Source organism: Tachypleus tridentatus, chromosome 1 (genome assembly GCF_004210375.1).
Source record: "Tachypleus tridentatus isolate NWPU-2018 chromosome 1, ASM421037v1, whole genome shotgun sequence".
Classification (NCBI taxonomy): Eukaryota; Metazoa; Arthropoda; class Merostomata; order Xiphosura; family Limulidae; genus Tachypleus; species Tachypleus tridentatus.
Genome location: NC_134825.1, coordinates 20526061 through 20551495, shown reverse-complemented (window position 1 = coordinate 20551495; position 25435 = coordinate 20526061). Strand labels below are relative to the sequence as shown.

Genomic DNA, 25435 nt, shown 5'->3' with positions numbered 1-25435 from the left:
AAAACAGTCTATATAAAAGAAATTTTATGTAATTTATTTGTATTTAGATTTGTAAACATTTAACAGGATCTTCCAAAAGTTTTCCTTAAACGTATGCAGCTTACAACAAAGGATTAAAAATCTACTAGAGTATAAACATTTTCATAGACAACACAAAACACATTACAAGAGGATTCATGTTTCACTCATTTTGGTTGTTCTGATTTTTAAAGAAAAAGTTGTTGGTGTATACTGACTTCTTGGGCTGATGTTCTTTAGTATTACTTACAGTATTATTCATGTTGACAAATAGATACTTAGAAGACATTCCAAATTTAGACAGTTAAGACTACAGCTAGGCAATTAGATCGATTAATCAATAATTTATATGCCTCAATTACATCAGTTAATTTTGTAAAATAATCAATTCACCCAAACCATCATTAAATCAACTGATATCACAGAAATAATCAGACATTGCTTCTCCTTATTTTTGTTTAAAAAAATCACAAATATACAGTAATCAACAAATTAGTGTCAAAATTCATAAATATAATCAACCAATCAAAAACAAGGCTTCTTGTGATCAATTTTGGTTATTTCAACTAACCAAAAAATTTAAATATTACTATTGTGTTTGTTTGCTGTTAAGTACAAAGCTATACAATGGACTAAATATTTTCTGCTCACTGTGAGTATCAATTTGTTTTTTTCTTTTGCATTATTGGTCTTTTATTGTTTTTCAAGATAATTTCATGACATGACAGGATCTTGCATTCTCAACTATTCAACTGAGAACCTTCTTCAGGAAATTATGACACTGTAGTGCCTTACAAAGGTATTTATACAAATTTTCCCAGACTACATTCCTGTTTGCCACACACTATTTTATCCACTATTACCATCTATCAGTCACCACCACAGAGATAGTAAGAAAAAGAGGAATAAAAATAGAAGAAATGGTAAAGGGCAGAAGACAGAAACACACAAAAGATGGCAGCACAATATACTGTATTCCACATGGGGGATGCAATAAAGTATACACAGGTGAAACATAAAATAAACATAAACCATATGTCAAAAGACACAACAAACCCAACACAACAGTAGCACATGCAGAGGAAGCACCTCCTAAATGGAAAGAAACTAAAATCATTAGCAAAGGAATGAAAAAAAACAAAAACAGAGGATAAAATGGAGACAGCTTACGGCTTACTAAAAATAATTTAAACACTACTTCAGGAATTTATGAGTGGGTTGAAGTGGTCGCAAGCCTGGTGAAACAAAACCAGAATGCTGATTGGATCAATAAGGTGTGAGAAGGCAAAGTGACCACGAACTTATTTTGGGAAAATTTGTATAAATTCCTTTGTAAGTTATCATAATGTCATAATCTCTTGAAGAACACTTCTAGTCAAACTGATGAGGATAAAAGACCCTGTCATACCACTCATAATATCATTCCTACCTTAGTATCAACCCTGGAGGTATATACTTGTATGTGGTGAAGGGACCTTCCAAAAAAAGGTTCTGTACTTTCAGTTTACTTCTTCTGGCTGTGTTTGGTGGATTGGACTCGGGATTTTATGGACTTGAGCATTCAAGCCTTGCATGTCTTACTGTTTTTTGTTGGGTTTTTTTCACCAAAGTCTTGGTACATAATTGGAAAGATGGGGTTTCCCAAAATGTATTTGGGTGCTAATATATATAGTTATTTTCTCTAATAAAAATATTCTTTTTTGCTTATTTCATTTTACTGTTTGTTAATGAGTGAATATGTTAAGTATACACTTACATACCTTTTTACAGTAGTTTATCAAGGGTCATAATCAGGCCCTCAGGGCAGATTTCCCAACTGGGAGGAGGTCAGTATCTTGACCCCTCCAAAAAAGTAACATCATATCTTTGTTATTAAGAATAAAAGAATGTAAACATAAATTATCACTACCCTGATTGCCCTGAAATAGTAACAACATATATTTGCTTTTAAGAATCAAAAACCATACACATAAATTTTTCATTGCAGCTAATGTTTTTACTTTTGTAACACATATAACATAAGACAAAATAAAATTCAAATAACCAATAGGTTATCATGATTCTTCAGATAAGCAAAAACGTCGACCATCTCTTCCAATTTGTTCTCCATCAAAAAATTTGTTACTTGTCCGTTCAATATTCAAAATGGCAACACAAGACAGTATTTCTTGTTGAACGGTAGAATGTAAGTAAGTTTTGATCCACTGTTCAATTGTTTACTGACATGTGTGATCTCATGCTCTGACAGGTTAGGAAATGAGTGAAGAAAGAACAAGTCAAACCTTAATCTTATTACTGTGGTTTGTTTTGCCTCTCTATCTGATCCATATTTTTTCCCTTTACTTTTTCTCTTTTTCCTCTCATTTTTTTCTTTTCCTTTTTTTCTTCTACCCCCCCAAGAGCATATGGTTTTTTTCCAAAGTGGGGGGTCTAAAGGCCCCCATGCCCTTCGGGCATAGCTATAATTCATTATTGAAACAGTACAGACAATATCAAAAATTAAATTTTTCTGCAGTGATATTCCAAAAATATCTACAAAACAAAAGCATTAACTTTCAGGTACTGTAGCTGTTTAAAACATGTCACAAAAATTCAAGTTGTAATAATAATCTCCCTACCTCTCCCTCTGTGGACGGCTCAACCCCAGAGTAGCGAGAATCACATACTACATCTGTCACTCTCTCTCTTGGCTTATTTGGTATTCCAGGGAAAGAATCTGCACAGCTGTAGGCAAAATACTGATATACCTGTGTGTATATTAGAAAGAAGTAATTACATATCTAAGTTTGTTACATGGCTTATTTGTCTATGAAATGTCTTCATTAGTTACATTTAAGAGACAAACATACTACAAAATGGTTAGAATGTTATTTCAAAATATTAAAAAAAATTATTATTATTATTATTTTTTACAAATAAATTAAACAAAAAAATCTGGTAAGTTACTTTATCAAAACAATGTAGTATAAATACAAATTATTCAATCTGTACACACTTTCCAAGTTCTTCCAAAATCATAAGACCTTTCAATAAGCATAGCAGCAGGTCTAAATGTTTTAAAGGTGATAATGAGATGAGTAAAATGAAATTCAGCCTCCAGATCCAGCTGGATTGTAACATTTTCTTTTCCATTTTCTGCTTGCCACCACTTCAAACGATTACCTCCAATCCTATAAAAATTTAGATAATATAACATTTGTTTGATTTATAGTTGTTCTGTTTTTTTCTAACTAAAAGAAATCTATTTATCATAATTCTTATCTCCTGTTTCTAAAAAAATTTAGTTATCACATTAGTGTATTCTATTTATAAACTTTTCATTTGGAAAAAATAAAATCTAAGGCAGATAATAAAAGTTTCTTTTCTATTTCTCATGATTTAAATTAATGCAATAAGATAGTTAAGTTTTTGATTATGTTCTATTATAGAAAATGTAAGCAACGTGATATCATTCACTTTTACCTTGATACGATATTTTCAACTTCATGAGATTTTTGAACATTCCGTGAGTCACAAACAAAACATTTTTTTCTTTCCTTCAAATGACTAACAATACAGAACCTTTCCTTCTTCTGCTGCCCACATGTTGAAGAAGCCCACAGGTACTTTTGCCGACCAATCAATAGATTTCCCACTGCTGGATAGCAACTTGACTCATTACAGGCACGAGGATATGTTCTTCCTGGAAAGTAATTTCTTACTCAATTAAAACGATTAGATTCATTTTAAAATGATGGCTATACAATAATAGACTACATGTACGTACTATCAGTTGTAATTCATGCTGTATGTACTTCTTTTCACATCAAAATACCAAAACACTATCACTATTAACAGTTCAGGTATGAACTATGGATTACACTTTTAACTTTAAATTTAACATTATACTCATTAAAATTTTCTACTTTTCATTATATTTGGTCAATAGTGTTCTCACTGGAGTTCCATGCATAAAAAGTTTCAAATGCATAAAAAATTAATTTTAAAACTTCCTTCTATGATTACTAATTTATTATTTAAAGTGAACTACTATGTAGTGCAATGTGTGTGTAACAATCCTACAAATTGGATTTCTTTTCTGCAGAAACTTTCTTGACCATAAATCTACATATACTTCCTGACAGATGTTTAATGTTCATTCTAATTAGAACTAAATTCTTGTCTGTCTAATAAATTACCCAAGCTTGAGAAATGCAATATATTTAGTTTATTCTTATGACAAAGAACAGGAATGAAATTCAGTTAAAAAAAACTAATTTCTAACAGTAGACACAAATTTAGTATGTTATGTGAGAAGTGTTAGATTTAATCCAAAGACATGCAAAAACTAAGATTATTAAATAAAAATTAGCACTAAACAAAATGTATAGGGATCAATTTTAATACATGAACATTTGGATTACCACAAAAAAAAAACAGTTTCCACAAGTAATTGTCTTAAGACCCTAATATTAGGCAGAAGGTATTCAAGTAGCTTGAACAGTAAAATGATGGTTACCAGTATATACAAGGTTACCCTTGAGTGTTTATCTCTGCAAAAGGTATTCAGTTTTGATCTCTGGACAAGCATAATTTCAAGATATTTAAAGAACTCTTCTTAAGCATTTTTTTACTTTTAAAATCTCAGGAAAGTCTTAAGTCTTTATTTTGAATATTTTTGGAAAAAATATTATTTATACTGACTTTAACATAACCTTAAAACATTATATGCTGATCAAAAGGAAGACATACTGTGAGAAATGTTGTACCAATTTTACAGTATCAATATTTTGAGTGTTACTTCAACAAGACAATATTATAAAGTTTGTCTAGCTGTTACTCTCATAATTTTGTAATGCATAAATAAGTTGGAAGTTTATTTAGAAGTCTACTTGCAAATATTGTTACATTACTACATAAAAGAACACATACTTAATGATTTAACCAGAAATTTAAAAAAAAACTGCTTCTTTAATCTAAGCTACATTGATGAAAAAAAAATGTTTATCAAAATGTTTTAAAACCACAAAATAGATAAAAAACATTCTTGTAGACAAATTAGCAATGCTTCTAGAAGAGCATGTGTTTGAAGAAAGTGTGATAAATATATAAACTTTAACTACCACAACTTTAATTGCATAAATGAAATTAGCATTTAAGACTATTTTCCTATAAAAGGCAGAATGAGCTTTCTAATAATAATTTAGCTCTCTGATTCTGTGTAATGTAAATATTTATTTAACATTTCCATAACAGAGATGTGTCAAAGTAGGAGTCAATGTAATGTTTTCAATTCATTCTTTAACTATTGGAATTTTATTTTGTTTTTGTTAGTACTACTGCTAGCAAGTATTGTGTATTTTATATACTTATTTGTATTGTTGAAGCCAGAGGTGAAATTCTTCAAACAAAGAAGCAAATGTACTCAGCTGGGTGGCCTGTTTTTGTAAAAGGCTATAAAATCTATGTACAAACATAAAAAAAAAACAAAAAGCAGCTCAAATAAATCCTGGTACTAGTGCCAACTGTGGATTAACATTGCTAAAAACTGAGTTTCAATACCTGTGCTGGACAGAGCACAGATAGCCCATTGTGTTGCTTTGTGGTTAATTCTAAACAAACAAAACCACCTTAAAAAATAAGTTCCAGTGCTCAGTACCAGAAGAATTTCATCCCTGATTCAAGCATAGTACCACCCGATATTTCAACCACAAAAGACAAATAATTTCCATTTATTATTTATAATACTGATACATATCAAAATGATTGATATTAGTTGCAATTATTATTTATGTTAACTTATTTAAGTAAAAAGTGTGGAATGACAGTTAATTAATATTTTGTAAATATATATATATATATATACACTATTTCTTGTGCAACAGTTACAATATTCAGCTGACAATACATATAGAAACTCAAATGAATTTCTTTACTTTAGACTTTGTCAAAATTCTGTGTCTGGATCATCTTATATTGAGTTTGAAAAGGCTATAAAGATAAATATTTCTGTGATTTATCATGCTAGTGAGAACTTTGAAAAGTTTAGAAACACTAAACAAAAGCACTAATAAATATGACACAGAATATCAGATATACCAGCTGTATACTCCATTATTTAAGAGTAATTACGATTGTTCTTTTTTTTTTACTGTGTATGTCTTACATCATGCAATCATATAAAAATTTACAACCCAATAAACTGCTCATCTTTACTTCTTTAGCCTAACCAAAAATTACATGCACACACAAATTTTTTTAATAATAATAATAATTATGGGCACATTAACTCTAGTGCATGAGGCTGATTAATGCCTTATGAAAGAAATGAAAAGACTGGTCACAACTTTAGAGCTTATTACAATTAAACTATATTAGTATAATTTAGATTCATTACTACATTCAATTCATGTCCGATTAGTTGCTCAAAATGCTTTTCAAGAGGTACAGGTTGAAAAGTAATGATTACTGAACACTCCATCAGATAATGCATTTAGAATTGTTTTGTTTCTTTTCATTTGGTTAGCATAATAAAGATAAAATTAACATGAAGAACACCACTATCAATGAATCTTCCTGTACACTTACTGTAAGAAAGCAAAACTGTAAATCAAGCTTTTATACTTGACTTGTTGCAGAATGTAGTTTAAATCATTTTGAAAACATATTCTCTCTATGAGGTGTCTTAGCAAGAAAGTGTAATAAAACTTTATTGCTGTGATGATAATTGTATGCATTACAAGAATAAAAACAAAAATATCAGACATGTAAATTCTTAAACTCATTAAAATATAAATGTCCATGTAAAACCTCACTTAAATATTTAAATTGATGCAATGCATGTAATGAAACAACAGACAGCTTATAAACTTAATCTACTGTCTATATAAATACCTAAAGGCAAATAAATTATTCAACACCCAATTTCCATTTGTGATGATGAGAAACCCACTTCAAATAAAAATGTGTCTCAGAATGGCTGGTATGGGTATTAACACTTTTACTAATAACACAGAGAACAATGTTTCAACCTGAAGATGACCTAGGAAGGTCAAAATGTTGTTCTCTACATTATTAGTAAAAAAGTGTTAATACCCATACCACCTGTTTTGAAATACACCCAACTTCCATGTCTAACTAGAGATAATTCATTATTTACCACAAATAAGGCAAAAGATATCTGACAAACTTTTCAAGATCTCAGAGTTATTTGAAAAATACAAAAAAAAAAGTATTAAAGGTTTGAAAGTAGATGATGGTACTGTATTAATAATATTCATCATTGCAGAATATTATGGCAAACAAATACAACAACAATATGAACTCAGCAATGGTTTATATTCTATCTACCATAAAGCGGAACTTAAATAATTGTAAGACTAAAATGTTTTAAATTTACTTTAATATAACAATTTAAAAAAATTTAATAAATATTTAAAAAACTGCTCTATTTGTTCACAAATGCATAAATGTGTTATTTAAGTTGCCTCCTAATTAGTATTGTGTTTGTATGATATCCTTTATTATTCCTTTATGATGGAAAATTTAAACATTTTGAAATAAATAAGAGTAAAATGTATTCTCTGAGGGCATAAAAAAGTACTCTCTGAACTCCTGGTCATAATAATACCATTCTCTGAACTCCTGGTCATAATAATACCATTCTCTAAACTCCTGGTCATAATAATACCATTCTCTGAACTCCTGGTCATACTTTCATTTAAAAAAAAAAAAAAAAAACGTTTCAGAAGATCAACTATCATCCAGTCAACATTACGAGCTTTGAAAAATGCCATACAGGTTTGTTAGTTTTACAGTAGACCACAAGAAAGTGTTTGTACTTCCAATGATACATTATGTAACATTTAACACACAATAGAAATAATTCATACACAAATTCAAGGAACTTGCTACTAAATATTATGTTCTATTTCATACATCTAAACAGGAGCAGGTGTCACAAGTGAGATTACACTTCCAAAATTGCACCCATATATCTATAAAACATATTTAACATCTGATAAAGCAGCCCTTATGGTTTTGCATTCTAATTCAAAGTAACATGCCACAATTAATTCTGCCTACCTCCTTAAGGCTATCATAAATTATATCAATCCTGACATATTTTAATTAAAATACACAAGTTACTAATTAGTGTCTAATAATAAAATTAAGTAATAAATAATTAGACTCGGGTGATGTTACAAGATATACTATTACTGTCTTGTATATGTAATAGTACATATATATTTAATGATACAGTGGTTTGACATAAATGTACAATATGAAGAGATATACAGTTTTGCTTTATACGAATGTAATTTCAATAATTTAGAAAACAAGTGCAGACCTTTATCGTTCAGCCACTTCTTTGTGATGCGATATAAAACAAAGAAACATTCATGTTGCATTTCCACACTAATAATAGTTTGAAATAAGTTACTTTGGGAGTTCTTTGCTTGTCCTACATTACAGGTGTAAGTGTACCATATTCTAACATTTTCTGGCCTTACAAAAAACTGTTTTCTATATAACCTTAACAGGGGCGTAGATCCTGGGGGATGTGGGTGGGATATACCCCCCTTCATTTTAGGTGGGAGGTATGGTGCATACAATCATCCCCCCTACAGTTTGGTCTGTTGAATTGTTTTATTGCATCACAGGCCTATAAATTGAGTTTGTTCTTGTGATTCTTACCAATCGAATTACATAATTAGGCCTAGATGTAGGCTTTTTCAGTAGCCGAAATGTGCATCTTTAATATAGGCGTGCTTCTAAGTTTTTCTATCTAAGCGATAGTTCGTATATCAGTCAGTAAGCCTAAGTATACATGCAAGGCTTGCAAGCACTATCACAGAATTTACCTACGTCTTGTACGTAGTGTAAGATTAAGTAAATATTTCATCACAACAAATTGAACACAGAATGAAATTCGAAAATATTAATCCCAAGCGTAAACACCTGTGATCTAGATCTGGCAGGCATTTGTAGCTAGTAGCTGCATCAATCTTATGTGTATATTGTGCGGTTTTCCGACGCCATTTGTTCTTATGCATGTCTAGCTGGTTTTATTGTCGAACGCCTTACTCTCCTTAGCAGCCGAATTCACTGGCCATACTGTACGTTTACTGTACAGTTAACGACAGTTTCGGGCCGCTTGGATCCAGACGCGCCCTACATCAACCCCCTCCGTTCCCTTTAGTCTGAGCCTTAATTTTACAACATGGCTCATTAGACCAGTGTTTGTGGCCCTCATTAATCCATGAAATTTCAGATTATCACCGCCCTCTAATAAAGTGCTGGTGCTTTATGGTAAAAGAACAATATGTTCTCTTATCATAGATAGTAAAAATATTGTATTTTCTTGTATAATTAGAACACAAAAGGAGCGATTTCAACAGCCTGAAGCCTCTACTCGAATTGTATTGCTAGTTTTTGTTTAGGTGTTTTTATTTAATTGACGTGCTTATAGACATTATATCACAATGTGTTTGCCTTTCAATGAGCTTTAACAGGAATATAATGTATTTGTGATTGTTTAAGTATTTTTCGAGAAACTTGCAATTACTTGTGTTGTAACTAGCACACATTATTGTCCCAGCGATGCCCACGCGGTCAGTCGGCTCGGTAGTCACTGTGAGGTTCGCAATGACAGTTGAGCAATTGCGAGTATTGCAAACAGAGGAAAATTACAACAAGATATCTGGTGAAGCCGAGAAAAAGGTAACTTTCCTAGATCTGGTGCCTATTGAACTTCCACGCATTCGCAGACCCTCCAGAAGGATCACAGGTGATGGCTCAGCACACCATTCTGCAACAGCTAGAGATTACTACAGAAGCCAATATTTTGAATTTGTGGACACAGTCATAGAACATCTGAACACCAGATTCAAAGCAGACAACAATGACTTGAGGCAATATATGGCACTTGAGAACATGATCACATCTGACAAGATTGGCAACTCGGTTATAAACTTCTATCCAGAAATCTCTGCACAACGGCTCCAGTTTCAGTTGCCCATGTTCAAAGAAACAACAAAAGCAGTATCTCTAAAAAGTGCGAAAGATGCTTACTGTAAAATGCATGAAACAAGCAAGTAGATGTTTAGTGAAGTGTTCTTGTAATGAAAATTTTGCTTGTATGTCCAGTATCCAGCTGCGAATGTGAACGCAGCTTTTCTGCATTAAGACGGTTGAAGACGTGGTTAAGATCAACATTGTCTCAGTGCCGCCTCAACCATGTGGCAGTTTGTCACACTCACAAAGATGAGGTCGACAAGATAAATACAGAAGACCTTATGAAAGAATTCAAAAACAGATCATCACAAAGGAGGTCTACGTTTGGGGACATGTAGACTAGAGGACTAAATGAATCTTACTTCAATGAAAAGTATGAATAATTATGTGCTACATTGTATTGATGTGTAGTTTTCAAGAGTTCGCAAAGACATTTTAATTATTTTTATCAAACAACATGAACAGTTTTTCAATAGATATAAACTTATCAAGGGTAATTACTAATTTTATTAATATTTGAAAACGTAATTCATGCAATGAAAGTTATTAGTAACCTTGTCAAGTATAATGGCCATCTTTTATACTATGCAGTGTGCAGGAATAAATTCATGTGGCAGTTAAATTATGACACATTTGTCTTTATTCTATTAACATTTTGAAAACTGTTCACAACACCTCACTTATACAAACCTACATGGAAACCTTGAAGTATCGTGGCAACAAGATTACTCTGTGGCTGCATGTTTACAGCTTTCACGTTCACATAATCACAGATTACCAATTTACAAATTGAACAGTCCACATAAGTAGTTGCAAAAATCATCCCCCCCCCACCGGGTGTAAAATATTTAAGCCCCTGAACGTTAAAAACACCGTTTCTTGTAATAAATAATTTCCTTATCTCGTGTGTAATACCATTTTGATGACCTAAAGTAACAATGTGATAAAACTTCCCTGTCACTGTGATGACCTGTAGTAACAACTAGCAACGTCGATAAAACGTATGTGTATCTGTTTAACTATAGCGACCGAATTTTGAACTCTAATACTCAAATTCATCGTCTGCAACTTTTAGTTTTACTTTGAAATTATTTCACGGTAGGGAAATAGCCATGGAATGAATTCTTTCGTATATTTAGCCATTTATGGGAATATCACGATGACCTTCACAAACATTACTCTGTAATCTATATTTTTTTATTATTTTTCCTTTTTACACTTGAAAAGATTTGCTGTGATTTTCAAGCGTTCTATCAGCTTTAACGACCTTGTACTTGGACAAGTTGAAGCTGTATGAATTGTGTGGCAAAATAAACGACATACTGTAATTGTTTTTGCACAAAAACATCTATTACCTCGTAACCTGTCTGACAAAGTAAAAAATACTCATGAAAGTAAAATTGTTGTCATGGTACATATTCTCAGATATAAAACAGGGAGAATGACACGTACAGAATGAACTGTAATTAAGTTCTAATATTATAATACCCTTAATTATAACGCAGGTGTTGAATAATAACACCTCATCCTCACAAAACATAAAGTTTTTTAAAATTCACGTGCAAAACTCCACCCACCAACATCCCACTTTCATTTTTTTTAACCATTTGGTGAAAACAAAATACTTCTCTATAAAGCAATCCCATAATTCCTGTCGAATAAAATTGTTAGCTACGCATTTACAAACGCAGAGCGTGGAAGCAGAAATTCAAAGTAAATATTTGGTTTAAAATAACGAAAATATGTTTAACACTCCTACGAAAAGTGGGGCCTAATAGGCCCCAGAGCAACTTGAAAGGTTATTAATATTAGGCTAATAAATTTGTATTTAAATGAAATTGCCATTTCATTTGATTCATTTCGTAAGAGTGTTAACAGACTTCTATGAATTAATATACCTGTTAAATTCACCCTATTTCAGCCAAGGTCAAGTCTTTAAGCTAGAACACTGGTTCCCAAACAACGCCAATCTATCACAACCACATTACCAGAGCGTGAGACTTAAAAAAAACAACAACAGATAAACGAAAATTTTATAGAATATTTATACTTAACGGATTTTCGTTGAAATTGTATTTTAGTGGTATTCGAAATTTAGTCAGGTAGCGAGAATTGTCTTGATATCGAACAGGTTGAGAAAAAAAAATGGTTTGAACAATCATAAAAGTTCTAGTAAGGTCTCAACCACGTAAAACAAGTTACATGTCACTTCCCAATTTGCTATCATGTCAATCAAGTTCCCCTAAGAATATGGGAGTCATTTTCAGGACGCATATTTGGAACATTAACGGTAAAAAAAAAAAAGAAAACGTCCAATCATCAATGATTCAGAAAGGATTCAGAAACTACAAAACTTATTTGAAAAATTAAAGAGGTTAATATTCGCGGACAAATGCAACATGTCCGTGACATTCGATCTAAATATCGCCACTTTAGCAACAAAGATTTGAAGTGGTTTCTATTTCTAAGTAGTAAACATCGCTTGCAACATTAAATGTGCCCATTCAAGTAATTTAATTTTCAATAAACGTTTGTTCCAAGTTATAGGAATACATATAATTGTCACTAATAAAATTAAGAAATACAAGATAAACCCCGCATAATTCTTCACATCAATACATTTAAAGCAAGTATTTCTTAATGTTCTTATTTTTTATACGTTACGGTTACTACTACGGTTTATCTGTGCGTTGGTTGATAAAGAACAAACAGATTGTAATATTCTAGATGCTCTTAAATCAAGATTATTTAATGGAACTAAAACTGAAACCAAAGAATACGCCAGCACATGTTCTTATTTACCGATTAGGTGCTTTGTAATCAACTAAACTTCATATTTTAATCAAGAACACATTCATGTAACTTACTAACAGGAGTTTATGCCAACTTGTTGTAAAGATTCAATTCTGTCAAAACCTTAAGCATGAACAATTAAGAGAGTTTGCATCTTTGCGATGAGTTAAATACTGGATATGTAGAAGTTTGACGCTGGAGGTAGTATAAACATGCTGTGAGACAATTTATATATATTGTGATTCGAGAAGAAATGTGCACAATTATTTTTGTTTACCTTCTTTCATTTCAAACATTACTAACGAAATTCACAAAACAACAAAAATATGGTTTTTGAGTACAATACAAAATCGCCGTAATTTCTTCATTAACGAAGTACTCCATAGGATCTTGCCATGGACATGATTCTTTCATATTTTTTGGCTGATAAATCATGTATATGAGTTAATTTACTTGTTTTAACAGAAGACAAAACTACGACGAATTCCAGCATTTTTTGCTATTTAATAGTTGCAAATGTTTGAGAATGATTTTTGAAACAAACGCAGAACTAGCAAAGAGAAAAACTATGGTTCTGATTTTATTCCGTTTTCCTCTCGAGTTTGGGTTTTCCCATTCTCATCTGAAGAAGTTAATCTAATCAGTGACGAGAAAACTCTGAAATGTTCGTAAAAACGTCAGTTGTTTACAGTTCGAACTAGCACATCTTTTTGTTTGTTTTATTTTTTGTTTTTGCACAAAGCTACTCGAGGGCTGTATGTGTTAGCCGTCCCTAATTTAATAGTGTAAGACTAGAGGGAAGGAAGCTAATCATCACCACCCACCGCTAACTTTTGGGCTACTCTTTTACCCACGAATAGTGTTATTGACCGTTACATTATAACGCCCCCACGGCTGAAAGGGCGAGCATGTTTGGTGCAACATGGGTTCGAACCCGCGATCCTCAGATTACAAGTCGAGTGCCTTAACCACCTGGCCATGCCAGGGCCTTTTTTCAATGTTATCATATTAAAGGATCTTATACTATTGTATATTAACCAACATCTTTATCAGTAAATACCGAATTAAAAATCTGTTAAGAACTATCCACGTAAAACATGCTTAATTTTTTTTTTAATTCGACATAATTTACAAAGTCTTCAGTACAACAATCCATTTTCACCGACATGGCTTTTCCAGCTTGGATTCCCTTATCCAGATTACCCTCTAATGCTGAGTGCAACCTGATCGATAAAAGTGGTGAGACTCAGAATTATATTTTAGGCTCTTTCCTCCCTCTTCCCAGTGGTATGTCTGAGAACTTATACCACTAGAAACCAGATATCTTTAGGCTCTTTCCTCCCTCTTCCTAGTGGCACAGTGGTATGTCTGAGGACTTGTACCACTAGAAACCAGATATCGATACCCGTGGTGGGCAGAGCACAGCTATACCTTTGTGTAGCTTTAAGCCCAATAACGGAATAAACAAACAAATCTTTCAATTTTTCTTCATATATGAATGATTCATCTGAAATTTCTGCTCATGATAAAAATTATGTAATTGTGCTTAAAAAGAAATAAAATTATTCTGATAATAAAATAACTGGACAAGTTCATATTTTGAGTGTTTAAAAAAATAAAGAATTGTTATTAGATCGGTAATCTTGTTCTATAAAATACCTCTAGACAGCTTTACAATAGAGATTGATTACGTGACATCAAAACGATTTAGAGCCTCACTAGGAAGCAACAGTCTAGGTCAACACGTCCGTTCATGCTTCATCTGACGACCTGCATCTGAGTAAAAGCCCTTCAGCTTTGGATGGAGCAAGTTTACGGTTGGTCTGAGTTATCTAGAAAATCAAGATTTTCTCAGGAATCGTTTAAGCAGTCCGAACGGATTGAAATCGTCAAGTACGTTTCATTCTCCAGATGCTTGAGATATCCGATGGTTGAACGGATATGTGGTGGAAACGACCTGTGTGCAAATGGCTTGTGTCACTTTTACTGACTCAGATCCTTCTTGATTCTGTTACGTACTCCTGCCAGGGACACGTGAACAGTGAACAGCTTTTGTCACTTAACTTTATATTCATGGACTTCACACCTGTTACAAGGCCATATAGTTCGATTACCACAGACGCATTTATTCTAGCCACGTCTTCGTCATCCCCTGTAGTTTGTGAAACTTTCTGAATTACAGATACTGAAACTAAGATGTGAACTATCCAGATATACTGTCTAAAGTATTTAAAATTGCCTTCACATTTGTATTGTAAAATTAATCATTAACTTCGGATCACTGCAGGCTACTAGCACAGATCAGGACTAAAATCTAAGAGTGGAATTAACAGCTTATTTGTTTGTTTATTTAATTTTGCACAAAAAAGACGAGAGATCGAAACTGGCTAGTAAACCCAACCCACCGCTAAATCTCAGGCTGTTCTTGTTAGACTAAATAATTGGATTTGACTACCACTCTTATAACATATCCACAGCCCCTGAAGGTGTAGCAATGTCTATTTGAGGAATTATGGAAACCGAGATCCACATTCAGACAGGCTCTTCACTGGTCCACGCTCGGATCAGTAATTAATAGACCTTAGTTAGTAAACTGTTCTATCTAAGTGCATGCAAAACCATAAAACAAAAACTTGCAATAATTAGAATGCACTGATACTTCACCCTTGCTATTAAAAAATATTTTCAGGTGTAAATAATTTCAATAATGTCTCAAGAAATTCGGCCACTTAACAGACTCAAGTTAATTTTATATCCAAGTACTAAGCCATCAGTACAAAATAATAATAGGAATATAAATAAATAATAATATTATACATATATAAGAGAGTTATCCGAAAAGCTCGTGGCCCGACTTAAAAGAAATATATGATTTTGTTTCTGACAAATATAAAGTTAAACCGCTTTATGAGTAAAAAATACGTAACACGGTACTTAACGAATTTATTTTGTGTGTGTGTTGCGGAGATTTGAAGGAAAGAAGTGAGAAGTAAGCATTACAAGTCATGGAGAAGTTCAACTTTGGTGCCGTGATAAAATATTTTGCCAAAAAATTAATGATCCCGCAAGAAATACACCAAGACATTAGGAGATGGTGCTCCGGGATACTCAACAGTGAAAACAGTGGTGTGGTGACTTTAAATGCAGCAGACAATCATTGACTACAACATAAATTGTAGATGAAGTTCATGATTTGGTTATATATACCAGAAACACTACCCTAGGAAGTTAGCCTGGTATGGTCAGGTGATTAAGACGCTTAACTTGTAAATACGAGGGTTGCGGGTTCGAAACCCTATCACACCAAAGATACTCACCTTTTCAGCTGAGGGGCGTTATAACGTTATGATCAATCCCAATATGGTAAAAGAGTAGCCTAAGAGCTGGCGGTGGGTAATGATGACTAGTTGCCTTCCCTCTAGTATTACACTGCGCAAATAGATCTTATATAGCTTTGCGCGAAATTCAAAAACAAATTAACTAAGAAGTTAGCAGAACAAGTGGAGCTCGGTGAAAGTACTGTAGAAAGCATTTTGATTGACGTTTTAGGCACGGGTAAGATTAGTACCAGATGGGTTCCAAAAATGTTGTCACCTGAGTAGAAACGGATCAGAGTTTTAGAAAGCCAATACCTACTCTAAAAGTTTCAATAGACTTGAGACTAAGGATGAAAAATGGTATCACCACTTCGACCCAGAGACAAAAAATGCAAAGTTTAAATTAAAACACCCAAGTTCACCCCTTACAAAAACATTTATTTTACAAGCTTCTGCTTGGAAGGTCGCAGCATTAATTTTGTTTTATATTCCAAAGACTTTTTACTAATTGATTGTTTTGAAATGGCAGCTGATTAACATATATCCTTAATCAACAACTTGCTTCGAAAGCTATCCATGATGCTAGATTCGAATTACTCAGTCATCCACTTACTGACCAGATTTAGCACCAAGTGACTTTATAAGAGACCTTATAATCTTTCTAAAAATAAATTTCACACTGCTGGTGATCTCGAACATACCTTCTAGTCATGGATTGAAAATCAAGAAAAAGAGTTCTTTCAGAAGGGTTTATATGTATTAAAGTATCGCTGGTGCAATGAAGATTAGCTTCCCAGTGGCACAGCAGGATGTCTGCAGACTCACAACCGGGTTTTGATACCCAGAGCACGAATAGCACATTGTGTATCTTTGTGCTTAATTCCAAATAATCAATCAATCAGAAGGAGATTATGTTGAAAGGTAAATCGCATATGAATCAATGTATCTCTTCTATATAGGTCGAGCCACGAACTTTTCGGACACCCCTCCTATTAAGCTGATGGAACTAACGCTAAAAAAAACAAAAGTAGAATTTATTTACAAAAAGAGTTGTTTGCTTCGTTCACTATAACCAGTTTCTTGTATTTTTAGATACCTGTGTAATCACTTGGCCTTGATGTTGTGTAGTTCAACAAAATTTTTGTAAAAAAATTGAATGCGAGTAAAAAAATATTTCTGGAATGTTCACGAAAGATCTTCATATACCAGTAGAGAAAAAATAAAACGTAAAAAAAAACAATATAGAGTACCTATTCTTTAAAGGACATAATTTATTTTCTTAAGTAGGCAATGAAAGCAGGAACATATAAGTGCCTAAATATATAGAATATTAATTACTATTGACTCCAAAACGTATGTTGTAATCTTATTACCTTCATCTATTACTTGCAATCTTAGACCATTTACTCGTCTTTCTGGCCATCTTCTTTGAGTTCTGTATGAATGGCCGCCAGAATCTGAAAAAAGAATGACGTCATTACACATCAGTGGAAGTCCGTAATACATTGTTTTGTTTGCGTAACATATTACTATCAACTCCAAGAGAGATTCAACAATCCATTATTGAATTGTTTTTAGTATTAAAATTATCTTATATGCATTTATTTGCTACATGTATAGACCCCTAACACTAAGTTATTTTCTTGTAAATTAAGAATATTGTAAGTTAATGCGAGATACAACAAATGGCAGTTAAAATAAGTTATACGCTTTCAATTTGTAGGACATAAATGTTATTGTGTCAATGCAAAAAGACGCTAATATATCGATATAAAATATTGCCATGTCAGTTAGGCTTAGCGCGATCAGATGGTTAGGGTGCTCGACTCACAATCTAAGAGTCGCATGTTCAAATCCCGGTCACACCAAATATGCTTATCCTTTCAGATGGTCGGTGTACTCAGCAGATAGCCCAATATGGCTTTGCTATAATAAAAAAAAAAACACACACCTTTCAGACTGAGAGACGTTTTATGTGTCGTTCAATCCCACTATTCTTTGGTAAAAAAGTAGCCCAAGAGTTGGCGGTGGGTGGTGATGGCTAGCTGTCTTCCCTCTAGTCTTACACTGCTAAATTAGATAACCCTCGTGCAGCTTTGCGCAAAATTCAAAACAAACCAGGCTATGTCAGTCGAAGGACGCTTTCACACCTGGAAGCATTAATATCCACCTGCCAGGTAGCAAATCACAGCCCAAGGCAATCGTAATTCGTGGAGTGCACTATTCGATAGCCATCATAGGAGACATACAACAAGCACTAGAGGAACAAAGTATACCTTACAACAAAGTAGAAAGAATAATTCCCAAAGTAACAAACAAACCAACAAACTTAATAAGAGCAGACACAGAACAAAATTACAATATTGAACTGATGAGCAACGGTATCACTCTATAGTACCAAAGATTTCAAGTATAACAATTGAAAACACCAGCAATTGAAGTTACACAATGCTACAATTGCCAAAGATATGGTCATGTGTCAGCAGCATGTCTAGCAACACCGAGGTGCTGTGGATGTGGCGGTGAGCACGAAATATCTATGTGCAATAAAGAACAAGTAAAACATAAATGTTGCAACCGTGGAGAAACACACACAGCAAACTACAAGTAGAAAAAAATAAAACACCGCACCTTCGAAATAAAAACAGCAAAACCGATTACAAACGACTCAATTAATACAATTGCACAACATACATACAGTAAAACAACATCAGGTGCAGTGACATATGCACAAAAGCTGAGGGAAAATATCACACAATAAAAATCACGTAGAAAAGAACAACAAACCTCAACCAATACAGTAAATAACAGTACACAAAAACTTAACAACAAAAACACTCGCATCGAACCCCCAAAAAACAACACTCATACAATAAAAAAAGCACAAATGACGAAACTAGTTTAATAGTAAAATTTAATTATAAACATATTTATATATTTCATTGCAGAATGTACAAAACCACCCAAAACTAAAAACTACATTGATCTTATCATAAGCACTGCAAACAAACATAATACCATATATACCGCAATTAACCATAACAATTACTGGATAATTACTAAAAACATAAACTCACAGTTGTAGGGATCAACATCCAAGGTGCACTGGCTTCCAGGAAATACAAGATCGAAGACAAATACAAGATACTAACCCTGATATTATTATTCTAAGCGAAACCCCGATTTATCCTAACAACAGATCCAAGATATGGAATTATATAGCAATTAGGAAGGATACGACAAACAAAAATGACATTAACAGAGGAATTATGTTGCTATATAAAAACACCTTTTCAATGACTGAAATTAAAATGAACAGCAATAATGAAAATATAACTGTTGATATCCTGCTAGATAACCACTCAATTATCACAATAGTAGGAATTTATTGTTCAACAACAAAATGCATTGATATAAACCTATTTCACAACATCTTTTCCCACAACCAAAATACAATGGTAATAAGTGATCACAATAATAAACATAAGAACTTTGGATATAAATCCACCAGCACAAATGGAAGACACATATTACAATTCATCGATGAAAATAATATAGTCCTAATAAACGACGGTACACCCACGCATACTACGTATGCTACAAATACAAGTGATATCTTAGACATCTGCCACCCCTCCTTTAATATACGTAAAACGTTATTGAAATTTAATGTGGGAAAATATGTTGACTGTAATCATCTACCAATATGGTGTGTCTTCGATCTTGCCCCCATAAAGATATAACCTATAGACAAGACAAATTCAACTGCAAAAAAGCTAATTGTCAAATATATCAAAAAGAATTAGATAAATTATTACCAGATAATACTAAGCATACAGCTACCAACAAATCAGAAATTGACAGTTGCAGTTTAATAATCAGGGAGTGCTTTCTAAAAGCAGCGAAGGACATTGTACCAAGGCAACAACAGAAAACTATAAATAACGCATGGTAACCAAACAAACAACTAATAACACTGATTAAACAATGAAGGCTATTAACAAGACAGCTCATGGCAACAAGAGATGATGAAATAAAAACACAAACTAACAGCATCAGAAACAAAATCAGAGCAGAAATTAAATTGTTAAAACAGGAAAAATGAGACAACTTCTGCTCCTAATTAAATGAAGAAATATACCCTAGAAAGTTTTGGTCACATCTAAAAAGACTCACCAACGAAGCCACAACAAGAAAATACCCAACACTAGAATATAATAACACCTTAGCGCACACCAACAACAACAACAAAAAAAACAGAAGCCTTCAGACAACAACTACAGAACGCTTTCAAAACACATAAAAACCCAGACATGAACAACTATTTTTATAGTAAGTAAACAATCATGTAGCAAATAACACATAATTATACAAACCATATTTCCCAATCAATATCAACAACAATAACACTAATAATACAAATAATTATAATAATATATTGCTCACCAAAAAAAATCGCACTAGCAGAACTCAAACAAGCAATAAAGAACTCAAAAAACAAATCATCAGGAAATGACGGCATACAAACAATTCTCATCAAAAAAGATACTCCGAAATTATTTAACCATCTATCAGCAATATATAATTTATCATTTTACTCTGGCTGCATCCAAGTTTCTTGGAAGGAAGCAAATATACTAATGTTCCACAAAGAAGGAAAACCAGCCAATAAACCAAACAGTTATCGACCAATCAGCCTGACCAGCTGTGTAGGCAAAATTCTTGAACAAATAATCAGTAACAGACTCCACACATTTTTGAGATAACATCAAAATTACCTGAGAAACAAAATGGATTCAGAAAATGTAAAGAAACGACAGATCATTTAGTTAGGTTAACTGAAACAATAATAGATAGCTTTAATAAAAAATAATGCACTTTCGCTTGCTTCCTCGACATTGAGAAGGCATTCGACACTGCATGTCATAATGATCTCCGGTTCTATATGAATGAAATGGGACTATCGCGTGGAATTATTCACTGTCTCTCTAACGTTTTGGAAAACAGACCATGTAAAGTAAACGTAGAGGGAACATTCTCGGAGTTCTTCACTCCAGAAGTTGGAGTCCCTGAAGGAGGGATGGTTAGTCCTATTCTCTTCATCATGTATGTAAATAATATGCCACTTAAAGACCCAAACCATGGATACTCGTCACAGTTCGCTGATGATGTACCAATTTGGAAAAGTGCCCCAACAACAGCATTAACAGCCACAAACATTCAAACACAATTAAAGTGAATATGTGAATATTGCCAAATATACAGAATAAAAATAAACACAGCAAAAACCCAACTAGTGATATTTAGAAAGTCAACAAAACACCAAAAAGCACAACCACAGACTTACATGAATGGCGCACTTCTCCAGACTGCTACATCTGCAAAATTTCTAGGACCAACGTATGATTCTAAACTCACATGGACAAACCATGTAAATAATATAAAAACTAAAATTTGGCACAGAACAAACTATGCCAGGAGTCTAACTGGTAAAACAGTGGAACAACACCTGAAAACATCCTCAAAATATAGAAAACATATATAAGACCTGTAATAGACTATGCAATCCAGCATGGATTAATGTGAGCAAAGAACAATTGAAAACCAAGTTACAGCCATTACAAAATACACTACTTACGACAGCATATAGAGTACCTAGAACCACCTCTTCAAAGTTTACGCATAAATATTCAAACACACAAACAATAGTAGATAGACTCCTACATAGTACAATAAAATATTTTGATAAAAATTGGAGAAAAAATGATTATGCGAACTCGACAGATACTGCATATATGATGAAGACAGTCCTAAGCACCTCTCCCCAATTAATTTATACATTAGATCATTAAGAAAAATGTTATTAAATAATTCTTAAAAGTAAAAATTTAATATATATATATATATATAATAATAATTAAGTACTAAAATAAAAACAGGCCACCTATGAGCTAGACATTAATGAAGGAACTGTTGGTGCTAGATACATGGACATTACCCTGAAAGAGGCCTGAGTAAATCTGGGTTACTTTGGCCCTCATGTTGTAATAATTAATATACTAAGCAGTTTCGGCCAATAAGAAAAAGAAAGGACGAAGAATGTCAAGTGCATCTGACCCTCCTGGTATATACACTATACTCAAACAACGAGAGAGAGAAAGGCTGGCTATGTCAGTCAAAATATTGCCAAGTCAAACAAGGTCGCAATGAAAACACTGCAGCGAACTTTCCAACCCATCTCATTTGGCCGTGCAGAGGTAATCACCCAGTAAGCTTTATCAAAATATCATACTTCTTTAGGTCTACATATTGATAATGCTTTCAAAAATTAACATAATAATATGATACAAAATAAAAACATTATTAACAATGTTTTTTTTTATTTCTTCGAAAATATTATTTGTTTGTTTTTTGAATTTCGCACAAAGCCACTCGAGGGCTATCTGCGCTAGCCGTCCCTAATTTAGCAGTGTAAGGCTAAAGGGATGGCAGCTAGTCATCACCACCCGCCGCCAACTCTTGGGCTATTCTTTTAATGACGAATAGTGGGATTGACTGTCACATTATAATGCACCCACGGCTGAAAGGGCGAGCATGTTTGGTGTGATCTTCAAAAAGATAATTTAGCGTCTTTTTACAGTTTTATATACGCAAGTAGATGCCAGTCTTATAAAACTGTGTATATATCTGCATTACAAAATATCAATATCAACCTGAATATGCAGGCTAAATAACCTGTCCGTTCCCGATTTAGAATTTTTTTACCATAGGGAGAACAAACAATCAGCACCACCAGCCAGCGATACGATTCCTCTTAATCAAATACTGAAATTAATGATTGTGTCATCCCAACAAAATAGAGTGTATTAACCAACACAGTGGGGCTCAAACCTTGGGCTTAGTGATTCTCAGAGTGGCAAGCTTGTATTTAGCCACCAAAATCTCACATAAAGAAAACTGGCAAAACTTTCATTGTTTCTTTCTCGCTCAGAGAAAAATCCTCGACTAATCCCTAAACCAATTCACAAACAGAAATATTTCTCTAATTGGATTCGATACATGAACCATCACTTTTCCTAATATTTGTTTTTCTCATTGCGATGAATCATTTAACCCAGGTATCAAGTCTCTAATTATTATACCACTACTACTATTGTAAGTTGTGCATATCAGTTTAACAAAACTACAGATCTCCACAAAATAAAAACTTTTTTTCTAAAATGAATCATTACTGAAGGGGGGGGGATATATGGAATTGAGAAAGCTTCAAATCACTAAATCGGTTTTCTTAAAATATCGTTCAAATCAATAGCATCATAAACTGAAATGTCATTATGGGATAAAAGGAGCTTGGAGGGTTCTTAGAATTGGATCCGTGGATTTACGTAAGAAATTGACAAGGATATCTAAAATGGTCGTTAAATGTGGTTCATCTATTTCAAGCCCTATATGTTGTTGGTGGTGGATATACGAGTATATAACGCCTAGACCACTTCTATATCTGTTGTAGCCCCTTCAGTCTCATGATCTTTGGTATTGACCGAAAGGCACTGTCGGCAATTAATAAAGCAAATATTGTCTGGCTGATATATTATAACATATTTTGCTTTCGATCATGGGTTCTTATAACAACGATATGTGCAAATTATGTCTGTGTAGTTGTTACTACTTTTCTTGAATATATAAGGTTAACTTGTTGCATTATCGAGTTGGAACAGCCCATCAGCACGAAAATACGACATTTGGGGTTGATGTGAATAGATAACAACATTCAGACATACCGTTATTCGTTATTTAAAATACATTGAAGATTCTAGCCACTACTACAGGAACGTTCACAGTCGGAACAGTATAAGCAAACGCCAAGAGCCTAAAGCAGTTTTCGCTACACTTTTATTCTATAACCAGTATAGTAAAAAGTGAATCATGATTCATTAAACCCAATCTCAAGCTTTTAGCCATCTATCGTCAACAGTTTGCACTCTAAACACCTATTTGAATAAGAACAAATCATCAGACCAGTTATTATAATTTTGTAAAGTGTTATTATACATTCTGATCTTGTAGAATCCAGACTTCTATTGAAGAAATAAGCTAATTTTCTTTTCCTTGGTCACTAACTGGCACTTGGTACTCAAGAGTTTATTCTAGTGGTCTTAATAGATGAGCACCTATTATCACGCCCTCTTGAGAGTCGAAAAGGTTCTTGATCTTCCTTTTTGTCTTGCACTCCAACCAAAATCTTATTTACAAAATTCAAAAGTCAAACAAATTAATGAAATATGACCCAAAAAAACTACAATCATTTAAACAAATATAATGCCTAGCATATCATGCAGCCCAAAAATGAGTTTGATTTTCTAACGATACGATAATAAACAATTCGATAGGAATAAAGCCATACAATAGGCTCTGATATCAGAGTTTGTGTTTTATATTTCACAGTAGATACCGTTTTTAAAAAATATAGTTGGTCTTCTGTAATTATCGCTTGGTATTGCATATTTTAGAACTACTGTTCAAATAAAGAAAGAAAACCTTTGAAATCTAAGACAAGCTATTATTGGTGTTTTGTCGCTGATTGCGTCTCATAGAGTTTAAAAATACGTGACTCGAACAACCAATCATCACTGACAACATTAATTCCATCATATTAACATGGAGAGTAAAAAATGCACTGCGTCTAGTAATTCAAGAAGCAAATTTAATATAACAAAAAATATACTTCGTTTTGCAAAATCAACCATAACACACAAAAAAAGGATACGAATTTATCAAAACTGTAATGCATTTATCTCAACAATGCGATTTACTTAGCCTACTTTCTTATGTTTGTCAATAGGCGCGAGCACCATTAATTTCGCAAGTGGGCGCCACTAGTAGTAACCGATTCTTTGCGCGCTTAACGATAAATCTGTTATTTACACAACCTTATCTACACAGCGCAAAAAATACGACACAGGAAACTCCTGTCCTGATTATGAAGGTCGATTAACGTTAAATTACCCCTGAAAACAACCGTGGAGGCTAAAGCTAACTAAATCTTTATCGTTTTGTTACAGGTGCAGCAAGTTGAAGATTTTATTTATTCTCATGCAAGAAAAATTTCCAACTGATGACTAATCAAAAAAGGTTGGATTACACAGAAATGTGGTAGGTTTAAAACTGCCTAAAGTTATGTAATTTACACCTCATGTAGCTTTGCGCGAAATTCAAAACAAATCAAACCATTGATTAAATTTTAGTTAGTTTCGTGTGTGTAGGAAGGGGAAGGGAGATAACTACCGTGTTTCTCCGAAAATAAGACAGGG

General features: G+C 33.2%; 1 protein-coding gene across 7 annotated transcripts in view; it reads right to left on the bottom strand.

The window, feature by feature from the left end:
- Positions 1 to 25435, bottom strand: part of LOC143244246 (laminin subunit beta-1-like) — a 155101-nt gene that overhangs the window by 84542 nt on the left and 45124 nt on the right. For 6 of the 7 annotated variants that reach the window (XM_076488581.1, XM_076488602.1, XM_076488618.1 and 3 more), the window contains exons 3-6: positions 17498 to 17581; positions 3481 to 3700; positions 3014 to 3188; positions 2637 to 2765 (exon numbers count right to left, since the gene is read on the bottom strand). In XM_076488581.1, the coding sequence (XP_076344696.1) occupies positions 2637 to 2765; positions 3014 to 3188; positions 3481 to 3700; positions 17498 to 17581 (608 nt within the window). Of the gene's footprint in view, positions 1 to 2636; positions 2766 to 3013; positions 3189 to 3480; positions 3701 to 8347; positions 8477 to 17497; positions 17582 to 25435 lie in introns of those variants that run through there. The other variant, XM_076488572.1, reaches the window with a different exon arrangement.